General features: G+C 40.4%; 2 protein-coding genes across 2 annotated transcripts; both read left to right on the top strand.

The window, feature by feature from the left end:
* The first annotated feature begins 747 nt into the window (after nucleotides 1-747).
* usp3 (ubiquitin specific peptidase 3) lies at nucleotides 748-15,903 on the top strand. Its single transcript, XM_004553111.5, has 15 exons — nucleotides 748-1,260; nucleotides 1,523-1,583; nucleotides 2,080-2,217; nucleotides 2,425-2,508; nucleotides 4,215-4,296; nucleotides 4,560-4,639; nucleotides 7,586-7,699; nucleotides 7,937-8,050; nucleotides 8,259-8,408; nucleotides 8,618-8,724; nucleotides 8,977-9,057; nucleotides 9,176-9,294; nucleotides 9,412-9,525; nucleotides 13,802-13,869; nucleotides 14,450-15,903. The coding sequence occupies exons 1-15, from the start codon at nucleotides 1,170-1,172 to the stop codon at nucleotides 14,916-14,918; spliced, it is 1,872 nt and encodes a 623-aa protein (XP_004553168.1). The 5' UTR covers nucleotides 748-1,169; the 3' UTR covers nucleotides 14,919-15,903.
* Nucleotides 15,904-17,133: 1,230 nt separating this feature from the next.
* Nucleotides 17,134-21,993, top strand: fbxl22 (F-box and leucine-rich repeat protein 22). Its single transcript, XM_004553112.5, has 2 exons — nucleotides 17,134-17,705; nucleotides 20,664-21,993. The coding sequence occupies exons 1-2, from the start codon at nucleotides 17,134-17,136 to the stop codon at nucleotides 21,010-21,012; spliced, it is 921 nt and encodes a 306-aa protein (XP_004553169.2). The 3' UTR covers nucleotides 21,013-21,993.
* The last annotated feature ends 1,671 nt before the right edge of the window (nucleotides 21,994-23,664 follow it).

The following is a 23,664-nucleotide window of genomic DNA, read 5'->3' as shown; positions in this document are numbered from 1 at the left end:
ACAGGTAGAAGTAGCATCTGTCCACGTTTACTCGGTTATTAAATGGTAACAAAATCATTAAGTAATTTTTTAGGTATGATTGAATAATAGTAATTTTTCATCAACATCCCAGTTGACCAGAATGATATCCACATAAAAAAAATCTTAAATATTGATAATCTTGTATCGTCGCGTTTTACAAAATTGATGTAAAGTGGTCGTGAGGCCCAAGAAACAAATTATTACATTTCCCTAATAATTTGGCAAACAATCTCTATCCTCAGATTTACTACAACTCAAATCCCAGCGATTAATTGCAGAGTTACGTGGTGACACTGTTAAAGTTTTTAAACGTTAAAGTCCCCTTTGTCACCTACAGGACAGCACACGATGCCGAAACACGAAAATAGACGTCATCATAAGCTCGCATGCGTGTTGGCGACCGAGGTTTAAACAAGGGAAACTTACTAATGACCTGCGACGAAAAACATAACAAAACAAAACGTTATAGAGGACGTGGCAAAAATTGATGTTAATATTTGTGTAACTACTAAGAACATAACCTTTACTAGTGTTATAAGCTACTTATGCGTTTACATGCAATTTCAAAATGAAAATAGCTGCTGTTTTGTTAAAAACTGGAGCAGCAAAATATCAGTAAACATGACAGAAAGAGCTGCTGTCCCAGAGTAAGGTCGATTTACAACGTGGCTTTGGCCAGCTTTAAGCAGCAGTTAAAAGGGGGGGACGAAAACGGAAGTGGTGGGAAAAATTCTCTGGTTAAGTTTTTAATCTTTGTCTGTGTGTGTGTGTGAGCCGGCAGACAGTACGTCACTTCCTCAAGTTATTTCCATTTGTTTGTGGAAAGCGCCAGCAGTTATCTGGTACCTCTTAACACCAAGGATAAGGTTACGATTTCATCTTACAGTATGTGCGGGTGGAAGCAGCGGCTCTTTTTATTTATGTAAACAGTTTTAATGTGAAATTATGGAAGCTATACAATAGCTGCATAACGCGTCGGCGTAAGCAAAAGCAGGAAAACGTGCGTTCGCCACCAGAAGTAGTAGATCTGCTAACGTTAGCTAGCTAGTTTTAGGTTAATTGGCTAACTATTGTTAGCTTCCCGGGTCCCGGTACCGTTGGTGTGTTAGTGCTGGTTATAAAGTCGGTTCACTCACAATCGTGAGCTGATGGAGTGCCCTCATCTGAGCTCAAACATAAGCGGTGCCTTTGATTCTTCCAGGTTCCCTAACGGTACTCCGTCCTCCTGGTGTTGCAACGGTAAGAGGAGCGTTTTTCTGTCTTTCATTTTACTTCAGTAAAATTAATTTCGTTGTACATAAGCGTAGCTCGGTGCGCAGTATTTTTGGATGCCAACTTGTGAGCAGACTGCCATATTTCTGTCTGCTAGGTAAGCACTAGCCACGAGTCAACAGCAGATATCGCAAGGGCAAATCACAATTCGCCATATCTGTATGGCTGTTGAGAGAATTATTCATTTACATATGCGAGTTCATTAAACGGAGTCATCTTTTATGTTCAGTTTGCAGGTCTAATAAAAGTCCATGGATTTGCCTTACCTGTCTGATGGTTCATTGTGGACGGTGAGTTTTGGTTTTGTTTTGTCCGCTAAACCGCCCTCTTAGTAATTTTATTAAGGAAGCTATTGACTTTGGGACAAACAACTTCAATCATTCAGTCACTTAAGCACACACTAAATAAAGCGGTGTAGACTGCAGCCGGTGGTCACTGAGATGACTGTGAAAAACCCTCAGTTGTGATTTTAATATGATCGATCCTACTGGCCCTAGCCTGTGCTTATTCTGTTTAATAAAACGTAAAAAAATATTCTGCCAAACCTTTTTTTTTTAAACAAAAAATGTGTTTCCAGAATTCAATTCACATTTGTAAGCTTTATAACACAACAGACACTTGTTAAACTTCTGGGACGGGAAAAAACACTTCTGATTTTAAAACATTCCCCTTGTGTAATTGCGTAAAACCTTTTAACTAAAAATAAATACATTTTTGAGCATAACTATTGAGTCATTTCAAGGAAATTCCAGATGTGTGTTTATAAAGCTGTCTCTTTCCTCATAGATATGTCAATGGGCATGCAAAGAAACACTTTGAAGAGAATCAAGTCCTTTGTGTTAGTCAAAGGAAGGGTGAGAAACATGAAAAAGAGAAAATCCATCATTCTGTTTGCATGGACTGCAGCAGCTACAGTGTGTTTTGGTAAGTGTTCTCTCTGACTACAGTCTGACTCATCTCTTACCAGTCAGAGGATTGTGTTGTCATTTAAAAAAATAAAATGATCCAACTTTATTAAAATCTGTATCGATTGTAATAATTTCTTCCACATTTCTATGCTACCGGAGAAAGATGTAACAATATTAGTATATTTGTAATAATAATATTTTGTTGTTAATGTGTATTTAATAGTTACAGATGTGATGAATTTGTTGTGAACGACACCAAACTTGGGCAAGTGCAGAAGTTGCGGGAACATCTTCAGAGTTTAGAAAAGTAAGTATTAAACAATATGTTCCTCATTTTACTGTCATGGTTGCCTTTTACTGTTTAAAAAGGACAACTTTTTTTGATATCTCAAGAGTAGGGCTGCAATGATTCATCGAGTAGTTCGATTATAAAAAATTGTCAATGCAAATTCTTTGCTTCAATGGTTCATTTAACACACACACACACCATTGTGTTAAATGATATAAATACGAGTTTTTCACCTGCATTTGTCACGAAAAACAGAAATTCAAACATATTAAGGACCAGCATGTGAATAAAAAGTTTGACAACATTAAGCCCACACAGCTCCCAGTTTTGAACAAAAACACAACAGCAGCAGTGATGATGATGCCGACATAATTAAACGCGTAGCTGGAGTTTGTATACAGAGGTGGAGCCACGCTGAGCTCTGACTGAGTGAAAGAAAACACAGGAACAGTGATCATAGGAACAGTGATCACCAATAAAATCCTTACTGGGAAACAGCTAGCAGGAGGTCGTCATCAAAGCACCTGATCAACAAACTCAGACAAACTTTGTAGCTGCTCCATCCACCGCCATTTGTTTTACACCGCGCAAAAATCTGCAGTAAACCTCCAGAAGTTGTATTAAAATCTGCAGACGAACTGTTAACTTAGTCTAACACCATGTTTAAATTATACAGCTTACTGAAGGCTGTTTTTACATTGAAGTGAAACCTGCAGCAAACAGGGATGAGTCTAAAGGGGGGATGGAGTGTAGTAAACTATAATAATTTCAAGGCTTTTGTAACACTGTTCAGATTGAAATTGAAGTAATATAAAATATTGTATTAATTAAATAGCTTTTTTTAAACAATACAATGAAAAATGTACATGGGCCAGTACATTCTGAGTCATTGTCTTGGTGGTTGTTAAGCTGGACACTGAATTATTATCAGTATTAATTAATGTCTACAAAACGTCTGTTTCGACAACACTAAAACATCAACATAGGAAGAGCCTTCCAAGAATACAGTAAAGGTAAGTTTTTATGCCTTAGTTTAGTTTTAGAATCAGAATACTTTATTGATCTCTAGGGGAAATTATTTTGGTTACAGTGCTCCAGTATAAACGGTAACAAAGACAATACACTAAGTAAGAAATAGACACAATATATACATGACTTGTATGCATATAAGTCACTATTGATAAATAGCTGAATAAGAGGAGAGCATGTGCAAAAAGGGTGTAGCTATTGCAGTATACAGTGTGTTAAGTGGATGAGTTGTACAGGGAGATGGCCACAGGCAGGAATGATTTCCTGTGTCATTCAGTGGTGCTTTTTGGTACTCTGGTGCTCCTGTGACTGACCAGCATGTCATGCAGTGGGTGGGAGGTATTATCCAACATTGTCTTTATTTTGGACAAGTTTGCATATACATCTTGTTTTATTCAAGTTTGACCTTTGACTCTACTTGAGATTATTTCTATAGTTCTGCATTAAACAAAATGTTTAGTTAAAAATGTAATTCAGTATGGCATGTTTGAACAATCAGAGAGTTTAGTTTGTTTTTTCATTAGAAATTTTGTAAAACAGTTCAACTTAAAAATATTTCAGTATCGATAGATTACTTGATTACTAAAATAATTGATACCTGCAGCCCTACTCTAAGAGTATGCTAGGCAAGTTAAGACATGCACCAAAGTAATCTGCTTTATCCAGGTGACGCAAGTAATCTTTTCTGCTTACAGTTCAGCACTAATGGGTGAGCGACAGAGGAAAAGGAAACTTCAGGACAGCCCAGCAGGAGATGGCAAGCTGTTAAAAGACAGTGTAAGTAATAGTTCAAGGCAAATGTTTGCTGCCTTGAAAAAAGAAGTAAAGATAGCAGCTACTTTAGAATCACACTCCCAGCACAAAAGACTGCACCACTCTTAAAACTTTTGCAAGACTATTTTTTACACTGTGGTGCAGGGCTTCAATTAAATGAGTCACAGCGTCTTTATAGAGCTGTACGCCAACTGACTTTAAATGTTAGCTTACAGCAGAATTTTTCCATATGGCTTTAAACATGCACATATACTCGTCTCTCTCAGGATGGCGTGGCTCTATGTGCTACAGGCCTGCGCAACCTTGGAAACACATGCTTCATGAATGCCATTCTGCAGTCCCTCAGGTAAGTGCACTGAGGACGAGGTATGTGGGTGATGAACCGAGTCTGTGGCACAATTCAGTGGCTCTGCCCCTGTAGAGCCAGGGCCCCACGAGCAGTCATCCTTTATTAATATAGTCTGGGGCACAGTTAGGGGGATTACAGAGGCTGCTTGGAAACAAGACACAGTCAAAGGCCAGGTTTCCCTGATAATACACATTTAGTCACAATGCTAAAGGATTAGAGCAGTGGGGTTCCACATTTACAGACAACGAAGCTAGTATTCTTGCAAAATATCTTTTTTCTTTTTTTCATTTTCAATATATTGATTAGTAATTTGAACATCTAAAAAATGTCACGAATAAGCAAATTTGTTGCTTTGAATTTTATTTTGTCAGGTTGTCATCACCTGGCAACTTCTGCTGCCTCTTTAAAGTCAGTGAATAAATAATTAGATGTATTAAGACAGTTTCAGCTGTAGTTTTTTTCATTCATGGTTGCCAACAAACATGAAAACAAAGGTTAAAACCTTGTGTGGACCACAGCATGTTTTTTTTCAGGTTTTCCACACTTACTCTTGCTTTAAAAGTCCAAAGGTTGGATGTATGTTAGGTTCCAGCATCATCCCTTCAAATATGAAGTTAACTTTGTTTGAAAGCATGTACATATATTATATGTAACTTTGAGCCACACCTCTTAATCAGTGAATTCAGACCCTTTAACATAGCTGTACAGTGGGGCAAAAAAGTATTTAGTCAGCCACCGATTGTGCAAGTTCCCCCACCTAAAATGATGACAGAGGTCAGTAATTTGCACCAGAGGTACATTTCAACTGTGAGAGACAGAATGTGAAAAAAAAATCCATGAATCCACATGGTAGGATTTGTAAAGGATTTATTCGTAAATCAGGGTGGAAAATAAGTATTTGGTCAATAACAAAAATACAACTCAATACTTTGTAACATAACCTTTGTTGGCAATAACAGAGGTCAAACGTTTACTATAGGTCTTTACCAGGTTTGCACACACAGTAGCTGGTATTTTGGCCCATTCCTCCATGCAGATCTTCTCGAGAGCAGTGATGTTTTGGGGCTGTCGCCAAGCAACACGGACTTTCAACTCCCGCCACAGATTTTCTATGGGGTTGAGGTCTGGAGACTGGCTAGGCCACTCCAGGACTTTCAAATGCTTCTTACGGAGCCACTCCTTTGTTGCCCGGGCGGTGTGTTTTGGATCATTGTCATGTTGGAAGACCCAGCCTCGTTTCATCTTCAAAGTTCTCACTGATGGAAGGAGGTTTTGACTCAAAATCTCACGATACATGGCCCCATTCATTCTGTCCTTGACACGGATCAGTCGTCCTGTCCCCTTGGCAGAAAAACAGCCCCATAGCATGATGTTTCCACCCCCATGCTTCACAGTAGGTATGGTGTTCTTGGGATGCAACTCAGTATTCTTCTTCCTCCAAACACGACGAGTTGAGTTTATACCAAAAAGTTCTACTTTGGTTTCATCTGACCACATGACATTCTCCCAATCCTCTGCTGTATCATCCATGTGCTCTCTGGCAAACTTCAGACGGGCCTGGACATGCACTGGCTTCAGCAGCGGAACACGTCTGGCACTGCGGGATTTGATTCCCTGCCGTTGTAGTGTGTTACTGATGGTGACCTTTGTCACTTTGGTCCCAGCTCTCTGCAGGTCATTCACCAGGTCCCCCCGTGTGGTTCTGGGATCTTTGCTCACCGTTCTCATGATCATTTTGACCCCACGGGATGAGATCTTGCGTGGAGCCCCAGATCGAGGGAGATTATCAGTGGTCTTGTATGTCTTCCATTTTCTGATGATTGCTCCCACAGTTGATTTTTTCACACCAAGCTGCTTGCCTATTGTAGATTCACTCTTCCCAGTCTGGTGCAGGTCTACAATACTTTTCCTGGTGTCCTTCGAAAGCTCTTTGGTCTTGGCCATGGCGGAGTTTGGAGTCTGACTGTTTGAGGCTGTGGACAGGTGTCTTTTATACAGATGATGAGTTCAAACAGGTGCCATTCATACAGGTAACGCGTGGGGGACAGAAAAGCTTCTTACAGAAGACGTTACAGGTCTGTGAGAGCCAGAGATTTTCCTTGTTTGAGGTGACCAAATACTTATTTTCCACCCTGATTTACGAATAAATCCTTTACAAATCCTACCATGTGAATTCATGGATTTTTTTTTCACATTCTGTCTCTCACAGTTGAAGTGTACCTCTGGTGCAAATTACTGACCTCTGTCATCATTTTAAGTGGGGGAACTTGCACAATCGGTGGCTGACTAAATACTTTTTTGCCCCACTGTATAAAATCAAGCACCTATCCATGCACTCTTCCTTTACCAACATTTGTGAAAAATGTATCCAACTGTGTGGGAACCTTTAGAGAAGGGAGCTCGACTGTCTCGCAGAGCCCGACCTCAACCCTATTGAATAACTTTGGGATGAATTAGAGTTTAGATTGCAAGCCAGGCCCTCTTGTTAAACATTAGTGTCTAACCTCACAAAGGCTCTTCTGGATGAACGGGCAAAATTGTCAAAAGCCTGTTATACTGTATCTGCAAATAGATACAGAAGCTCCTGCAGATGTTGTCACCCAGTACGTTTGTGCATATAGTGTATTTGGAACTTGGATCCTCGATCCCTATAGTGAGGTGATCTGGTAGGTGTGTTATACTGGGGTATTTTTACTAGAAGCATTTCCATATTTTCAGGATAACACTGCTTCAGTTCATGGGGCATACTGGGACATTGCTATTTCAACTAAAGGTTTAGAGACTTTTAGAATGCGAAGGTGCTTTGAACCTGTTCTCCCAGCGTTTAATCGTCCAGCATTTTATTTTGACACTCTCCTGCTCTTTCCTTTAATTCGTGACCTGTCGGCTGTCTGCTGATGTTACGTTTGAGACGACTGATGGCAAAATTTGTTTCTTTGACAGCAACATCGAGCAGTTCAGCTGCTATTTCAAGGAGTTGCCTGCTGTGGCTCTACGCAGTGGTAAGACGGCAGGAAGAAGGATGTACCACACCCGCAGCCAAGGGGACAACAGTGTGTAAGGTCCTCTTCTGAAGGAGGGACGATTTATGGGCAATAATTAACGTTAATTTCAGCAAGTAAAATTGGCAACATTGTTAGTTGTGAGTGGTTCTGTAAGGCATCCAGTTCTAATGTTATTGCTGAAAAGGAAAAGATGGGTAGGCAAATGAAGAAGAAAAAAATCAGGTATAATTTAAAAATCCAGAAAATTATTTCGGTTAAGTCTAAAATAAAGTTTCTTTATGTTGAACAGATCTTTGGTGGAGGAATTCAGGAAAACTCTCTGTTCCCTATGGCAAGGGAACCAGACCGCCTTCAGTCCAGACTCCTTGTTTTATGCCATATGGAAAATCATGCCAAGTTTCAGGTACACCCACATTGTAAAAACTGTTTTCTATAAGTTAAGCTGCTAATGCAGAGCAGGAAACTGTTTCCGTTTCAATTCTGTTGTTGTTCCGAAGTGTTACCGTTTTTAGTCACACTACTAACAAAGGTGCATTGTGTTTCAAAAAACTGCAATAAACCATTGTGAGTCATTGCATGAATGCAATTTAAAGCTGTGTTTGTGTGTGCAGAGGTTATCAGCAGCAGGATGCCCATGAATTCATGCGTTACTTACTGGACCACCTCCACAGGGAGCTACAGTACAGCCGTAACGGCGCGTCTCATCCAGTCTCACCTCAGGATGGAGTCAGACTCTCTAGTACAGATGGCAAATGCTGCACGTGAGTCCTTCTAACCATACACTGATTTTGCTTTTGTTGTCTCAGCGGGATCCTGAATTTTTTTGCATATAGTTAATATTTCCTACTTTTTTCCAGTTAACACAGACTAGTTGTAACAATATACTATCGGCATGACCATATTTAGCAGTAAGTCACTATAACTTGAATGTAAAAGCTACTGCATGTTTTGTTTTTTTTATTCTTTACAGAAATGGGACCGCCAGTGTTGTGACATCCATTTTTGGTGGTATACTTCAGAATGAAGTCAACTGCCTAATTTGTGGGACAGAATCTCGAAAGTTTGATCCATTTCTTGGTAAGACATAAACGAAACCACACACTGAGCGGCTTTTGTTGTCCCATACAGCAAAGTTCATGTGTCAGTGTTTGGCAAGATAACACAAAAATAAATTTGGGTTTCTGTAGCAAATCTTTTTATTGTTGCTCTACATCATAAAGCAAATAAATGAATGAAAAGCCATTTATTATAGAGTTATAGAGTTAAACTTGATATAGCCTGATGGTGCGTGACACGTCATGTTTTTCCCCTTGTGTGTTTTTTACTCAGATCTGTCTTTGGACATTCCCAGTCAGTTCAGACAAAAGAGAAATAAGGACCAAGAGCCAGTGCCAACATGCACTCTACGTGGTAAGTTTCTTGTAGTCAAAAATGATCTTTTATAGGCCTAGTTTCAAAGTTTGTGACACTAAAATTCTTCAGAGCTTTTCAATTTTTTTGTGTGTATTTGTTTTTGTTTTTCTTTAAGACTGCTTACATAGCTTCACCGACCTGGAAGAACTCGATGACACAGAGCTGTATTACTGCCATAAGTGTAAAAAGAGACAGAAATCAACCAAGAAGTTTTGGATCCAGAAGCTGCCAAAGGTTTTTTTATATATATATATATTTTAATATACACTTCACTGTATCTACTATTAAACTATAAAAACATATGTTTGCTTTTACTTCTTAAATAAATTGCACTTTTGTTTCTACTCATAGGTTTTGTGCCTGCACCTAAAACGGTTCCACTGGACTGCCTTTTTGAGAAACAAAGTGGATACCTATGTAGAATTTCCACTGAAAGGTCTGGACATGAGAGGCTACTTACTTGAGGTGAGCCCAACACTCACAGCCTTTTTATTTTCTTTGTTTTTCCACAACAGCTACATTTAAGAGTCAGATCAAATGCTGATCTGCAGTTTAATCAGGAGACCGTAAGATATGCTTTTAATGGCAGATAATACAAAGGCCAGAGTAGGTTGGTGAGAAAACACACCAGCTAAAATTCATAAAAACTGCAGTAAATGTTTGCAGAAATTTGCTACAATTTTGCTGGCTCCTAAAAACTCACAGTGCTGTATCAGTAAACACTTGTACAGCCAGTGATGATCATCTTTTTCCATTTTTCTGCTCTTACGACAGAAAAACAAGTTCACAGAAATTACCGTTGTGGAAATTGTTGGTATCCAAGTCAGTGTGGTAGGAAAGATCACAACAGGAACGTAGTTTACTTATGCTAGTTTGAATTTTTTGTAATGAAGCATTATAGTTTTGTTACTTAAAAAAAAATACATTTGAAAAAAGTAACACACATTTATCTAAATAAGAATTTATATCAACACAATGGTAAAAACACATTGTGGTTGTTGGCAGTGACACTGATTGTGATTGGTTGATGAGGCTGGTGTCCTAAAATGTACACGAGTGCTCTGATTGATAATAAAGTATTAAAGAAATATGCTAAATTATTAACAGTAGTGCACAGACCTGGGTTGTTAAACTACCATCTGTAGCAAATGCATTTTTCATTATTGGATCAGTGGTTACCACCTGCATTTGTGACTTTCTGATAGATCTCCAGCTGGTTACGTAGGAGGTCCGTGCTTGTGTTCACAACTTTGCAAGATGCTGTGATGGCTGATTCACACCTATGTCTGATTCGGGGACATGGAGTGTCTATTTCATTTCATTTCAGAGTGCAAACAGTTTTATACTGGGCATAAACTGCTTTTGATTAGATCTTTATGTAAGGTCTGGAATTCAGAGTACTTGTGACAAGTATTAATCTTGTTTGTCTGAATGCTCCAGAGCTTCAGGGGGTGCTATTCTACAGCAAATCGCTTTTCTGACCGCTGTGCAATAAGTATGTCAGTTTTTTGTTATAATACGAGAGCTTCTCCTAACATACAACCACAATTCCTAAGTAGTTGGGACACTGTAAAATGCCAATGTCTCATAAATCCATATTTGATTCATAATTGAACATAGAAAACACATCCAGTGTTTAAACTGAGAAAATGTACCTTTTTAAGCAATATATAAGCGAATTTTATATATTTTATATACAGCAACACATCTCAAAGGAGCAGAGACAGGGTTACATATAAAGTTTAGCATTTTTTTGCTGAAATATGCAAGGCCAACCTTGAAAAAGATGTCATCTGGATTAGGGCTGCTCAATTAATCGAATTTTAATCACGATTACGATCTGGGCTTTCAACGATCATTAAAAATGACTGAGCCGATTATTAGCCCCTCCCTCATTTATCCGCGACACCTTAAAGGCCGGTCCGTGAAAATATTGTCGGGCATAAACCAGTCCGTGGCGCAAAAAAGGTTGGAGACCGCTGATTAAGAGGACCCGAGGGAAGCTCGGAAAGCTAAGCAGAAGTTATTTGGAGAGGAGAGTGACTGCCGTTGGTTGAAAAGAGAGGTAAAAAAACTTCAGTGGTGTTGCACACTATGTTATATTATTTTTTAAAGTCATTGTTAACCCTTTAAATCCGGTCAGAGCAGCACGCTCCGTGTTGTGTAACTATTTTTAAATCCCTGTAGAACCTGAACCGTGTAAGCTAGCGCAATAATTTGTTTTGCATATGAAACCGGAGGAGTTGTACTTACAACTTATGCCATCAGCTTGTCCTCGGTCACGGTTTCCTTCCACATATAGCTTTGCAAAAACTGCATAAAAAGCGCTTGCAGGAACAAAAACATAATACTCCAGAAACACGCTTTGCCGATCCATCAGCTGTTCGTAACACTTCCCACAGTGAAATGATGCACCTGCTGTTTTCTTTGCAAATTTGCATCATAGGATTGTTTTTTGTTTTTCCTGCAGTATATAAAAATTGCTGTATCTCCAAAATAAAACTATGAAGACACTCAAAATAAATTTCCTGTTGTTGTAAACTATTTTTTGCAACTTTATTGTATTTAAAGTTTTGAGGGATAAACCTCTTAAATTTCTCCAAGTAGAAATATATGTAAACAAAACAAAAGTGATTTTCAATTTTTTTTGTAGTTTATTGCACTTTTTTGCAATTTATGTAATTACTATGGACTTAATGCATACATATTATTAAAATATGGGCTATAACAGTTGTATTGATGTATAGCAACTTGAAATGCTCCCACAAATGGCACTACAGCATGTAAAAAAAATAATATAAGCTCTGGTGGACTTGGTTCTATAGTAGGTCTTAAAGGGTTAAATAAATATCGTCAAATAATCGTGATCTCAATTTCAGTGAAAATAATCGTGATTATCATTTTTGCCATAATCGAGCAGCCCTAATCTGGATGCTCTAAAACCCATATGTGCCTTTCAGTGTTGATGGTGTCTTTCCAAGGCCTATTTCAAGTTCCAGTCACTCGTGCACTCCCATACTGTCAAAAAGGATTTCAAATTTCGATTTGTCTGATTTGTCTGTCTTTTAAATGAGCTTTGGCTGAGAGAAAACTGCAAGGTTTCTTGATCAAAGTCACATATGGCTGCTTCTCTGTATGATGGAGTTTTCCATGACAGAATCATGTCTGTTTTTAATGCATTGCTGACTGAGTGAAGATCACCACATCCAATATGGATTTTAAGCTTTGTCCCTTTGTCTCCAAATTCTGTGAATCCTTTCATTATTATGTACTGCAGATAAAGAGTTGTTACACATTTTTTTAGATGCCATTTTTTGTGGATTGGTGAACCTCTGTCTACTTCTGAGAAATTCTGTCACTCTAAGATGCTCTTTTTTTGCCCAATCATCTGTTGCCAATTAACTGGATAAGTTGCTAATTGCTTCTCCGGCTGTTCTTTTAATGGGGCATTCGTGAATAAGCCAGAATTCAGGATTTTTGAGTTCCCATATGGAATTTGATGTGGAATGCCCACTCAGCTTTTATTTCTCATTAGGAAAGTCGGTAGAGCCCACCAACCCTGAGTTAGCAATCCAAGATGGAGTTGAACGTAAACAGTAGTAAAACTTTTTTTTTTTCTTTTTTGTTTTTACATTATTTTGGAATTGGGTTTGTACTTTAAAATTATTAGCAAACATAAATCTTTAATGTTTGTGTGACTTTTTTTTTCAGTCCAAGAGCTCAGTTGCAGATCTGCTCCTTTTGCTCTGTCAACAGATAAAAATAGTCTTGTACATTGTTCTTCACACAGAAGGTCAAACAACACATGTACACAAATACAAGCAATGAGTGAGAGCTCGGGATGTTGGCAGCTAATTTGCTAAATAACAGGAAAAACTGGTCTAGTCAAAACGACAGAAAAATCCTCGGAAAACATTAAAAAGTGAACAGAATTTAAACCATTGCAAACACACACTGAGTGAAATTGTTTTGGCTCTGTGAGTTCAGCAGTGCTAGCAGCAGTGACCTTCTTTTCTGGGAGCTTCCACATGAAGAATGTGGTCACACCTGGCCTCGGCTGCTTGGCTCTAATCCAGTTTATTCCGGCGAAGCTGATATACAACTGCTTTGTTTTATTTTTTGTTTGTTTGTTTTTTAAAACATCAAAATACTGCAAAACAGCCTTGTTACCATGGTTGTTACTTGCTTTAATCTGTTCAACTGCCATCGAAAGTGTGGTGAACTGGAAGTGGTCAGTGTCCCTGTATCCCAGCTCAACCAGTAACTGCTATTGTACATGAATAAAATAAGAAAAACAGGCTTAACTGACTCGTAATTCTGGTACTGACTAGATCAGGGGTGGGCAATCTCAGTCCACGAGGGCCGGTGTCCCTGCAGGTTTTAGATGTGTCCTCGAACCAACACAGCTGATTTAAATGGCTAAATTAGCTCCTCAACATGTCCTGAAGTTCTCCAGAGGCCTGGTAACGAACTAATCATGTGATTCAGGTGTGTTGACCCAAGGTGAGATCTAAAACCTGCAGGGACACCAGCCCTCATGGACTGAGATTGCCCACCCCTGGACTAGATAGTGCAGCAGCGTTTAAACACGTAGTCCATTAATCGCGTACATCTCTACTCATAACTGAAGGAGTGTAAACTGTTTTGATTATTATCTGTCTGCCAGTTTGTGGCTTGTATCCACTTCCAGGTGTTAAGGGCATTTCCACAGCATTTTCCTTTTGCTCTGTTGTTTTTGCAGCCAGAGAAGTCATTACCAGGGAGCTGCCTGTATGACCTTGTTGCTGTCGTGGTGCATCATGGATCTGGGTGAGTAGTTTAACATTGTTGAGTCTGGCTTTCCTGATTTGTTAGATGGCGTAAAATGCGGTAATTACACAGCTTTCTTAGTCAAGAAGCATCCATGTTTAGAGGTCATGAATCAAAGCTATAATTAATAACTGATTTAACTTGATGACTAATTATTTCCTCTGGATAAAAGGGCCAGCTTGATCCATATTTTGTTTTTTGGTTTTTTTTTTTGTACAAGTGTATTTTTTGTGTTGTAGAAGAATAAGGAACTGAATCCTAACATGCATTCAAGACTGGGCTATGGATCTGTGCATTATTATCTGCCAGCTTTGAATTACTGTATAGCCGGATCACATCCGCTTTGTGAAAGCTGCAGTTTAAAAATTTATGTAGCCGCTAAAAGGCATTAGGCTTCAAGTCCTTGAAAACACATTTAGATTCAAACAGAATCAAAGTGCTTTTGTCTTTGGCCTCTAGGTGGCAGTGTTGCACTGCTGATATATTGTCGAGCTGAATTCTCCCCTCTTGCTTCAGCAACGATAGATGAACTCTTGCATGAAAGCAGGCAGCAGAATATGACGTGTGTTTGTGTTCACAGGGTTGGGTCGGGGCATTATACAGCGTACGGCAGCCATGAGGGTCACTGGTACCACTTCAACGACAGCACAGTGACTCTGACCAATGAGGATACAGTGAGGAAGGCCAAAGCCTACATCCTCTTCTACGTAGAGAGGACTGGTCAGGTGCCCTCTGACACAAGCGCATCAAACAGCACAGCCACGAATAAGCCTGCCGTGGACGCTGCAGCTGTGGACAGTGTTTCTCCAGAAATAGTTTCTCAGGACACAGTCGTAGCCGATACGGTAGCTACAGATCTGGATTTTGCGGACGCAGCATCGTCACACGAGGACGTCGCGGGCGAGAAAGAGGAGGTAGATGTGAACAAAGACATGGCTACACTGGCTGAGGGTGACACAGTATCAGTGAAAGCTGCAGCAGATGCAGATACCTCAGACAAGGCTGCAACAGAAGAATCTCACCAAGCTCTACAAACTGTTGCACAATAAATAATTCTTTGAGATTTCACTGCCTCAGACCAGCTCGTGACTTTTGTTTCGACTTCACCTCAATCACATTTGTCACCGTGCTTGATTATAATTTTCACATAACATTCACATTTTCACTCTTGTGTTATGATTTGTTTGAAAGCGTCATGTTTTAACTTGCTGCTTAATTTGTTTAGTAGACTTTTTGCATGTTTTCTCTCGATGATGTGCCCTCATACCGAGGTAGACTTCTCCATATCCAATAGATTCCAAAGGTGATCGTTTAAAGTTTAACGTATTGAAGCTTTAGCCTTGGAAAACCTCAGTTGGTCCAATGTTTAGCCTAGACTGAAGAGATTCATTGTCAAGAACACTGTGTAATATTTGGCATTTCTATTGTTTTTAAAGTTTCACATGTCATATTTTTCACCTTAAGAGCCCAGTAGTTCTGTTTTCCAGTCATTAGAGGATATTTTAAGATTTAGAATGCAATGCATTTGACTGACTGGTGCTCATTAGGGCTTTAGAAAGTTGTTTTAACTTCTTGACCAGAACCAATGTAAAAAGAAGTGATCATTCTCAAAAAGTTTGCCTGTACTGATGCTGGAGTATCATGTAACATTTTATGTTGATTTGAAATGGCCATACACGGGGACCTGAAGTGAAATTCTCTTCAAATGTGTACCAGGCAACACGAACATGACAGAATACAATGGAGAACATTTTATTAAGATGTTTGTGTTGGGCTGTTTTTATCATCGACGGCAACCGGCCGACCCGCTGCAGTAAAAGGCAAACAAGACGCCACGGTTCACGTTAGGTGGTGGTTGCTGCACTGTCACAAGGAAAGATGGTAAGACCAAAACTAATAAAGTGAAGTTCCAAGTTAAGATTTTGCAGGAGTGAATATTGAAGAAAAACATGTATAGAAATCTGTTCATTAGTCAGGAGTAGGGATATTAACCTAGCGAGCAGCTCTGGAGGAATTAAAGAACTGCATCACTAATGTTTCTACACTAGCCTCTATTTTTAAGCTTATACTGCGAATCTATTTTCTAAACAGGTTCATGTACTTTATGCAAATTAAATATCATCAAACTATTTATTGACGCGTATGTTAGGAACAGTTTTTTCCTTTTGTGTGTGTACAGTAGACACATGCATACTAAAATATATTTCATGTGTATTTCCAGTATACAACTGTCTCAACACCCTTATTATGCCTTGTAATGATTAACTGGCTTTGATATGACCCAAGTAGGACTTCTAAAATGAGAGCCTTTAAGTTGTCTTCCCCACACAAACACACACACACACACTCGCAGAGTCACCCTCCCCCCTGCACACGTGCCACCCAGTGAGCCGTCTCACTCTGGCAGGAACAGGCACTCCTGTATGCTGAGGAGCAGCTGCTCTTCATCGCCTGCACACAGGTGGTTGCGGTTTGTTATTCTGTCCCCATCAGTGATACAAGTGCCCCCCTTGTTTTGTTGTTTCAGATTTTTTGATTATATCCCAAATGTGGAAAAAACAACGTTGGAGATCTTGTAAGGGGCGTCGTGACACGGTGACGCAGAGTACAGAATGTGATCCGCCTTCCAGCAGTGGAATTTCCCAGTGTCCTGCTTTTTTATAGAGATCGCCGATAAAGAGTGACGTAGAAAAAGCTGGCAAGGAAGTGTGGAGTGATGACATGGGCTGAATGGTATTTTGCATTTTGCCAACTCTGTACGTCCTCTGCGAGCCAACTGAACAAACACTCTGAGTTGTAGTACTGTCTGTTCCTTGAGGCAAAGTCCTGCGTACGGCTTGTGACTTTCACTCACATGAAGCGTTTTCCACATTATGTGGCTCTCTGATGGTCTCGATCACAATGCAGGGAATGCAGATCCCTTTAAGTACATTAAATACAGACTTTTTTTTAAACATTGGTACATTTCGCAAAGAATCATTTAATGTAAAAATTTGACACTGATAAATCATCCCATTATTTTTCACTACCTCTGTTTTTAAAAGTATCACAGAATTTTTTCATAATTCTTGAGGTGTTTTAGGTTTGTTTTTTTTCCCTCCAACTTGACCCCTAACCGTAGTTGTTGCACGGGTGTTTCTGCACTACCCAGTGAAGGTGTTTCTCTTTTTTTTATGTCTCTTAGTGTGTATCTGAGAACTAGGCCAGGACAGTGTAAACATCTGGCTGAATCCAGCACTTGCTGCCTGTTGAGAGCCATGACAGATGGAAAGGGAGCGTATGGCTCAAACACTTCCATCTTTGACTGCACAGCAGTTGTCTTCCCAAAATAGCCCGTGCTCTACGGCCTTATATGTGCAGGCCTGTGTGGTGTGCCTGAGGGGGCATCATGTATCTAGGCCACACAATACGGGCTGTGGGCTCATTGTTGCTGCTTACCAGCAGGCCTATCACTGCCCCAGGGACGAAGCCTATCTCTATGTCTCAGGACAACACACCATGCATCTCATTCAGCTCAACCGTGAGTGTCTCCTTCACCTTTTCTCCTTCCTGGACAAAGACAGTCGGAGGAGTTTGTCCCTCACCTGTCATCAGCTGCGTGAGGTCTTCCTGGACCCCTGTCTCTGGAATCTACTCCACTTCAGCTCCCCTTGTCAGCTCAGGAAGGACAACTTTGTGCTGGGACCCTCGTTGCGTTACTTAACTATTAGTTGGTACTCCAGCATGGTCCTGCAAGTGTGCAACATTGAGGACTGGTTGAAGAGCTCGTTTCAGAAGAACATCTGCAGTAAACACGAAAGCCTGGTCAGCACGTTCCTGGCCCATGTCTGCTATATGTGAGTGTTTGTGTGTGGCTCTACCCTGCTGTGTTGTGTGATCAGAATGACAGCTGATAAAAGCTGAGAGAGGACACTGTAATATCCTGTAATAATACCTCAAGCACTGACTTTTAAACACCTTAAAAGTAGAGTAGAATTAACATGACATTGGCACAGCTTGTGTTCATCTTGACACTGGCACGAGAACAAATTGCGTCTCTCTTTATGTGTCTTGAGGATGCTCACACAATTTGGGGGAGGGGATGTTGCTTTCAGGGTCATTTACACCCACATCAGGGAACCAAATGGTTTTCATTTAAAGGCACGTCGCTCAGTCTAACTGCCATGTTTAGCTGCAGGCAGCATGGAACATGATCATTAGAAACAGATGGCATATCCACAACTGGCTGTGGAGACAGAAAAATGACACATCTGTGGGACACAAGACTGATTCTATTAACTAACATAACTGTGGTCACATATCAAAATATATTTAATGAATGACGTGACAGTTGGACTTGATAGGTCGCTGAAAAGTAGCCGTTTTGGCTTTTGGCCTTGTGTGCGTGGCCGGGTCCAGGCAGGAATCGTCCCGGAGAGGCGTAATGAGGTCTCTGGATAATTTCTTCAAGGCAGCCAGTAATAACAGTCGATGTGAGGGAGCTTGGCCACCACAGCTGGCCGGGACAAGAGGAAGGGAAAGGGGGAAAGGGGCAGTCTCAGTGGCGTGTGTACAACCCTGTGAGGACTTCCTGTATTGTGAAATTTGAGATTTGTGATGTGAGAGCTGTGAGATGAGTCAGAGTTTAGAACCACCCACTTCGTCTGAGGCTTGCATCTCTGTGTCCTTAAGGCACACTCTCTGCATACTGATAAACCCTCCCAAATTGTCAGAAGAAAGGAAGCGCACGTGACAAAGTGGGAGGGAACACAGAGGCTGTGGGGGTGATAAAGAGTGACTTGGCTCCAGACCCTCCCAGTCAGCTGCATAGTGGAGATTTATGCAGGCAGGTGGAGCCTACAATTGGCTCTTTGTTGCCGTCAGAGGAATGAACATGTGCTCTGTCTGTGCCTGCCTCTTCCTGGATAAGACTCCACGCAAACTCTGACGCCAACCTCGTGTCTATAGTCTCTTTTTTTATCTACATGGAAAAAACTATAAAACATAGCATGTCTTTGGGCCTCTTTTGCAGTGTACTTTCAGTGTAATACTCTGCAGAGCCAGAAAACTACAGTAAATCAATTTTCTTAAGGTCACAGTATTAGAATTATACAAGATTAATTAACATGCCTGATTTGCAGTATAGTGTGGGCTGCGCAGTGGGTGGCACAAGAAGCTTTGGCATGAGACTGGTTAAACATTTCTGAGTAGTTTTACTCCGATCTTTACTGTGCACCATTTGGATAAACTGATGCTTTCTCTTACATAACGAGAGCATGCGTGACTTTTGCTTATGAAGTGCTTAAGAGATTTATCTGACAGCTGCTTTGGAAAATATTTACTACTAAATCTAGAAAATAGAAGGTTCCAGCAATGTTTTAGGCTTTTTTTGACGCAAACCTTTCCCCTCAAACGACTGAAGGACACGAACAGTAAATGTACACTACGTCTCAGTTCCTTTTAGAGCTCACTGGATAATTTGACCAGACAAATTAACCGTTAGGAAACCAAACAGCTCATTACAGGCATGATTACAGGTTGGTGGTGTGGTGTTCTGCTTGTGCTCAACATAGACCAGTCTGCTCTTGCTGCTGTTTCTTTCAATGGGAACTACATCATGTCTCAAACATAAATTAAAGGCATAAAAAAAAATTCTGAACATTTTAGCCACACACTGCTAGGTGGAAGCACTTATATTTGCCCTCGCTACTTTGAGAAGATCAAGGTTTTTGCTTTTCTTTCATTTTCATTCAGCTGCTACGTTCCTACAGTTGGCGAACATATGAAATATTATGGGAATGAATTTGAAAACTAGCTTACAGACGGAACAAACAAAGAAACCCATTAAAAAGAAATTATTTTCCACTTAAAAAAACAAGGTGCTATGAGGCGGTGCTTTAATGCGCCAACAACTAAATGCCTGTATGTATGTAAGTGCACATATTCTATGTGTGTGTGCAAGACAGATTCAGATAAGTGGGTATGTACATATTGGAATAGCACACAAAAGAGTCTGCGCACAGTGGAAGTTCCATGAGAGGGCAGATTATGTAATGGGTTTAAAAAAATACTACTCCTCTTATCTCTTGCTTCTATCCACTTCCTATCCTATGTCATTAAAAAAGACAAACGAGTCTCTAAATGGAACTGTTTCTTTTTAGTGCACTGCCCGACTTCCTCAATATTTTGTTAATGTCAATAGCGTCCGATCACATGCTCTGCTAAAGTCTCACTCTGAGCCCATGCAACAATGCAGCAGGGCACATGGATCGACTGCATGCTCAGAGGTTACTGGGGCACTGCCCTCAACACTCGCAGGCAGCTGGAATATGTCGGGCTCACATGTGGTGAAGTGGTAAGATTATGTAAGTCTTTATGTAATCTGCATCTGTCAACATGAATGACACTCACTATCCCTTGCCATCCCGGTGCCTGTCTACCAGCTCTGGCCTGCCGCTAGGTTGCAGTGCACTGAATGACAATCCAGCAGTGCATGCATTTCACAGAAACACTTGACATTTTGTTTTCAGAAGCGGTTTTCTCATTAAAATTGTTGTCGGCTCTTTTTTTCTTCACTTACTCACAAAAGCTTTTTAAAGAAAGGAAACACACATGGCCCGGTGGGACTCGGTGTACACAGAAGGTCTAGGTATTTAACAGCTCTGTCATTAAACACATCATGTGTCCATCTCGCAGTATATATATCCCAAGGCATTATGAGTAAAGATGACACAGTACAGGTTTTGTACTCTATGTGTGAAAAGTGAAAACCTGCCTCAGTTAAGCGACATGACTTACGGATGTCTCTACCACAGGTGCCCCAACTTGCTGTCGCTAACCATGTCTGGCTGTGGACACATCACTGACCGGGATGTGATTTCTGTGCTGCAGTGCTGCAGGAAGCTACGCTACCTCCACCTAGAGAACTGCGTCCGCATTACTGACTGCAGCCTGGAGGGCGTGGTGGCTCACGGAGACAATCTGGAGGAGGTGAAGGTGGATTTTTGTAGGAATATCACTCAGGCAGGGCTGCAGCACTGTAAGGAGATGAAGCCAGCCCTTCAACTGACTGCTGAGAGGAGCGCTGACTTGATCCCCGACAGCAAGCCTGAGGAGAGGGTACCAATCAGGAGGACACTGCAGAAGGTCCTGCAGAATTCCTGATGGTAGCGGCTCACACCCACACTAACTGGGACCATAAAAGAGCATTCATGTAACTTACTGTGTAATGACTCTACTGTGATGTTTTGTATGATTTGTATTTAATTTTACTTTGTTATACCTTTTATATGACACACATTAAATATAAATTTCTTTTAAATCTTGAAGAAATAGTTTGACATTTTTGGAAAAACGTGTAGTAAAGATGAAGATGCCACCAGGAGCTGCACAAACTAGAAACGGGAGGGAGCAGATCGATTCTATCAAAAGGTTAAAAAAAGACATTTAGCAACTGCAGAAACACAAACTGTTTTCACACCGCAGCCCTGAACTTTTGTTGATTTTGAGAATGTGACAACACAAATGGATAGACATAGCTGGACTAGACACAAAACAATCTTTGACCTGCCAGCTCGCTTGTACAAAGTCTGTGCAACGTTCGATTGGGTCAGTCTGTGCCCGTGTGAGAGCAGCTGCAGGTATCAGTCCCGTGTATCCATGGCCTTTGCTCTGCTCTCTGCACTCTGCTCTCTCTATCCAGATAGTTCACCTGCCAAACACGCTAAACCAAACACAGTAGTGTCTGAGGCAATCTCAAGCTATGTCCCAAGTTGTTTTCCTGACATTGTCCAGAGTTCCCATGTGCCAAATAATGACAAAATGACAAAATTTGAGTTTGCATAAGGGGTCACGTGACCTGTCTCTTGGCCAGGACTAGTTGACAGGCAACAAATGGAAACTTCAGGAAGTTTCTTCTTCCAGCAAAGTAGCTGCTGTCACACTGAATGACAGATCTTCTTTTGCCTTGTCTTATTTCCAGCACAGGCATAGGAGTGTTATCAATCATCTCTGTGTATCTCCAAATGATTGAATAGTCATTTTCCCTAAATGTCAAACTATTCCTTTAATAGCATTTGATGGTTTGATTACATTTTTTACAACCACTCCAGCATTAAAAAGTAAAATACATAAAAAACCCTCAAACACGTGTGTGGTCGTGATCTCCATCCAGAGAGGAAGGATTCTCCCAAGGAAAAATGCCTTAAGCCTGAGTTGTCATCTTACGTAATAGTGACAAAATTAGGCTGAACAGGCGTGTCTGTAAATACCATGTGACAGATTTATGACAGGTGACTGCGGCAGCAGGGTACTCCTTAATCGCTAGTTTCCGACACTCAGTTTTCCAATTTTTAATTAACTGAAGCAGTTCAAGTCGAGTGAATTTGATATGATACAAAGATAAGATGTAAACCTCCAAAGCTTAAGCAATTAAACATCATCATCCAAAATCATGTGAACTTCACAGAAAACTGGCTTTTTTGGAGATTAGGAACTTGTTAAACATACAGCTTTTGTACTGAAAATTAAGCCTTGAAAGGCGATGCAGGCACCCCAAATTTTCTGATTTCTTGCAAGCCATCAGTCTATACCTAGATGGTTTGGTAACAAACTGTTATTACACTAATTGATGCGTTATTATGATAATACTGTACTGTAGGAAAGCAGAAAATGGTGAGAAAAAGGCAGGCAACAAAAGGAAGACAGACTGGTTAATCGAGAGTTTCATGTTACAGAAAGACTGTGACTCAAAACACAGAAAGAAAAGAACTAGATGGTAAGCTCCAACAGGTGAAAGACCTGAATTTAAACCCTATCAGGCTGGTTTGGGATTAACTGAATGGGCAGAAGAGTGAAAGAAAAACACTTGTGGGAACATCTGCAACGGTTTTGAGGGGGAAGAAAAAACTTTCCACGTAGTGTTTTATATCTATAGTCATAAGTCATAAGTAAGGCTGAGTGAGTGCAAATATTGAATGTTATTTATGAGACACACAGATTATGGGGGATTATGCTAAATTAAAGAGTGTATATGTATATTTGTATGAGTTTGACAAGAACATCTGAAAAGCACACAACTCACTACTTGTCCTTATCTAATTATTCCTATTTTCTTTTTGTTTGGCCATGCAAAACTGATTAAGCAGTGTAATGTGGTCCATGTGGTTTGGACTACAACGGTGGCTCTCAGACCACAGAATCCTGGACTCAGTGCAGCTGGGACCTTGGATGACCAGGTGGAAAATACAGAGTGAAACTAATAAGACTGTTCCTCCAAGTACAATGCAGCACATGTCAGTAATACCACAAACTCCAGAATGACCACAGAGTGAAATCAAAACATCTCTAAAACCAGTTCAACAAAAGCTGAACGTAAACCAGGTAGGGGTGGAAATCATAGCATAACTGTTAGACTTCATTAGCTGTAACTGTGCGTACCTAAAAATCGACAAGTCAAGTTTTATTTTCATCTACATGTGGGAGAGGATAGTCTAGCACGTACTGTTTTAATCTTGGTTTCCAACAAAGCAAGCCCCAAGCCAACTATAATTATCGTTCTGGACTGAAACACAGGTGCACTGTTTGGAGGCCAGACAACAAAAAGTGTATTATTTACCATCAAATACTGGCTGAAACTGTTAGGAGCTAAGTAGGGAGAAAAAGTCCTAATGCACATCCGGCTGCCTGCAGCAGTCATGCACACAAACAGCACTGAGTGTCAGACATGTAAAAACACGACTGTATCAAAGCATCACTGCTCTGCTTGTTTCTACCAGGGGCAGTGTTTTTATGGTTGGATGATTGTGAGGGAAGATA

Source organism: Maylandia zebra, linkage group LG7 (genome assembly GCF_041146795.1).
Source record: "Maylandia zebra isolate NMK-2024a linkage group LG7, Mzebra_GT3a, whole genome shotgun sequence".
NCBI lineage: Eukaryota > Metazoa > Chordata > Actinopteri > Cichliformes > Cichlidae > Maylandia > Maylandia zebra.
This window is presented reverse-complemented; position numbering and strand designations above follow the sequence as displayed.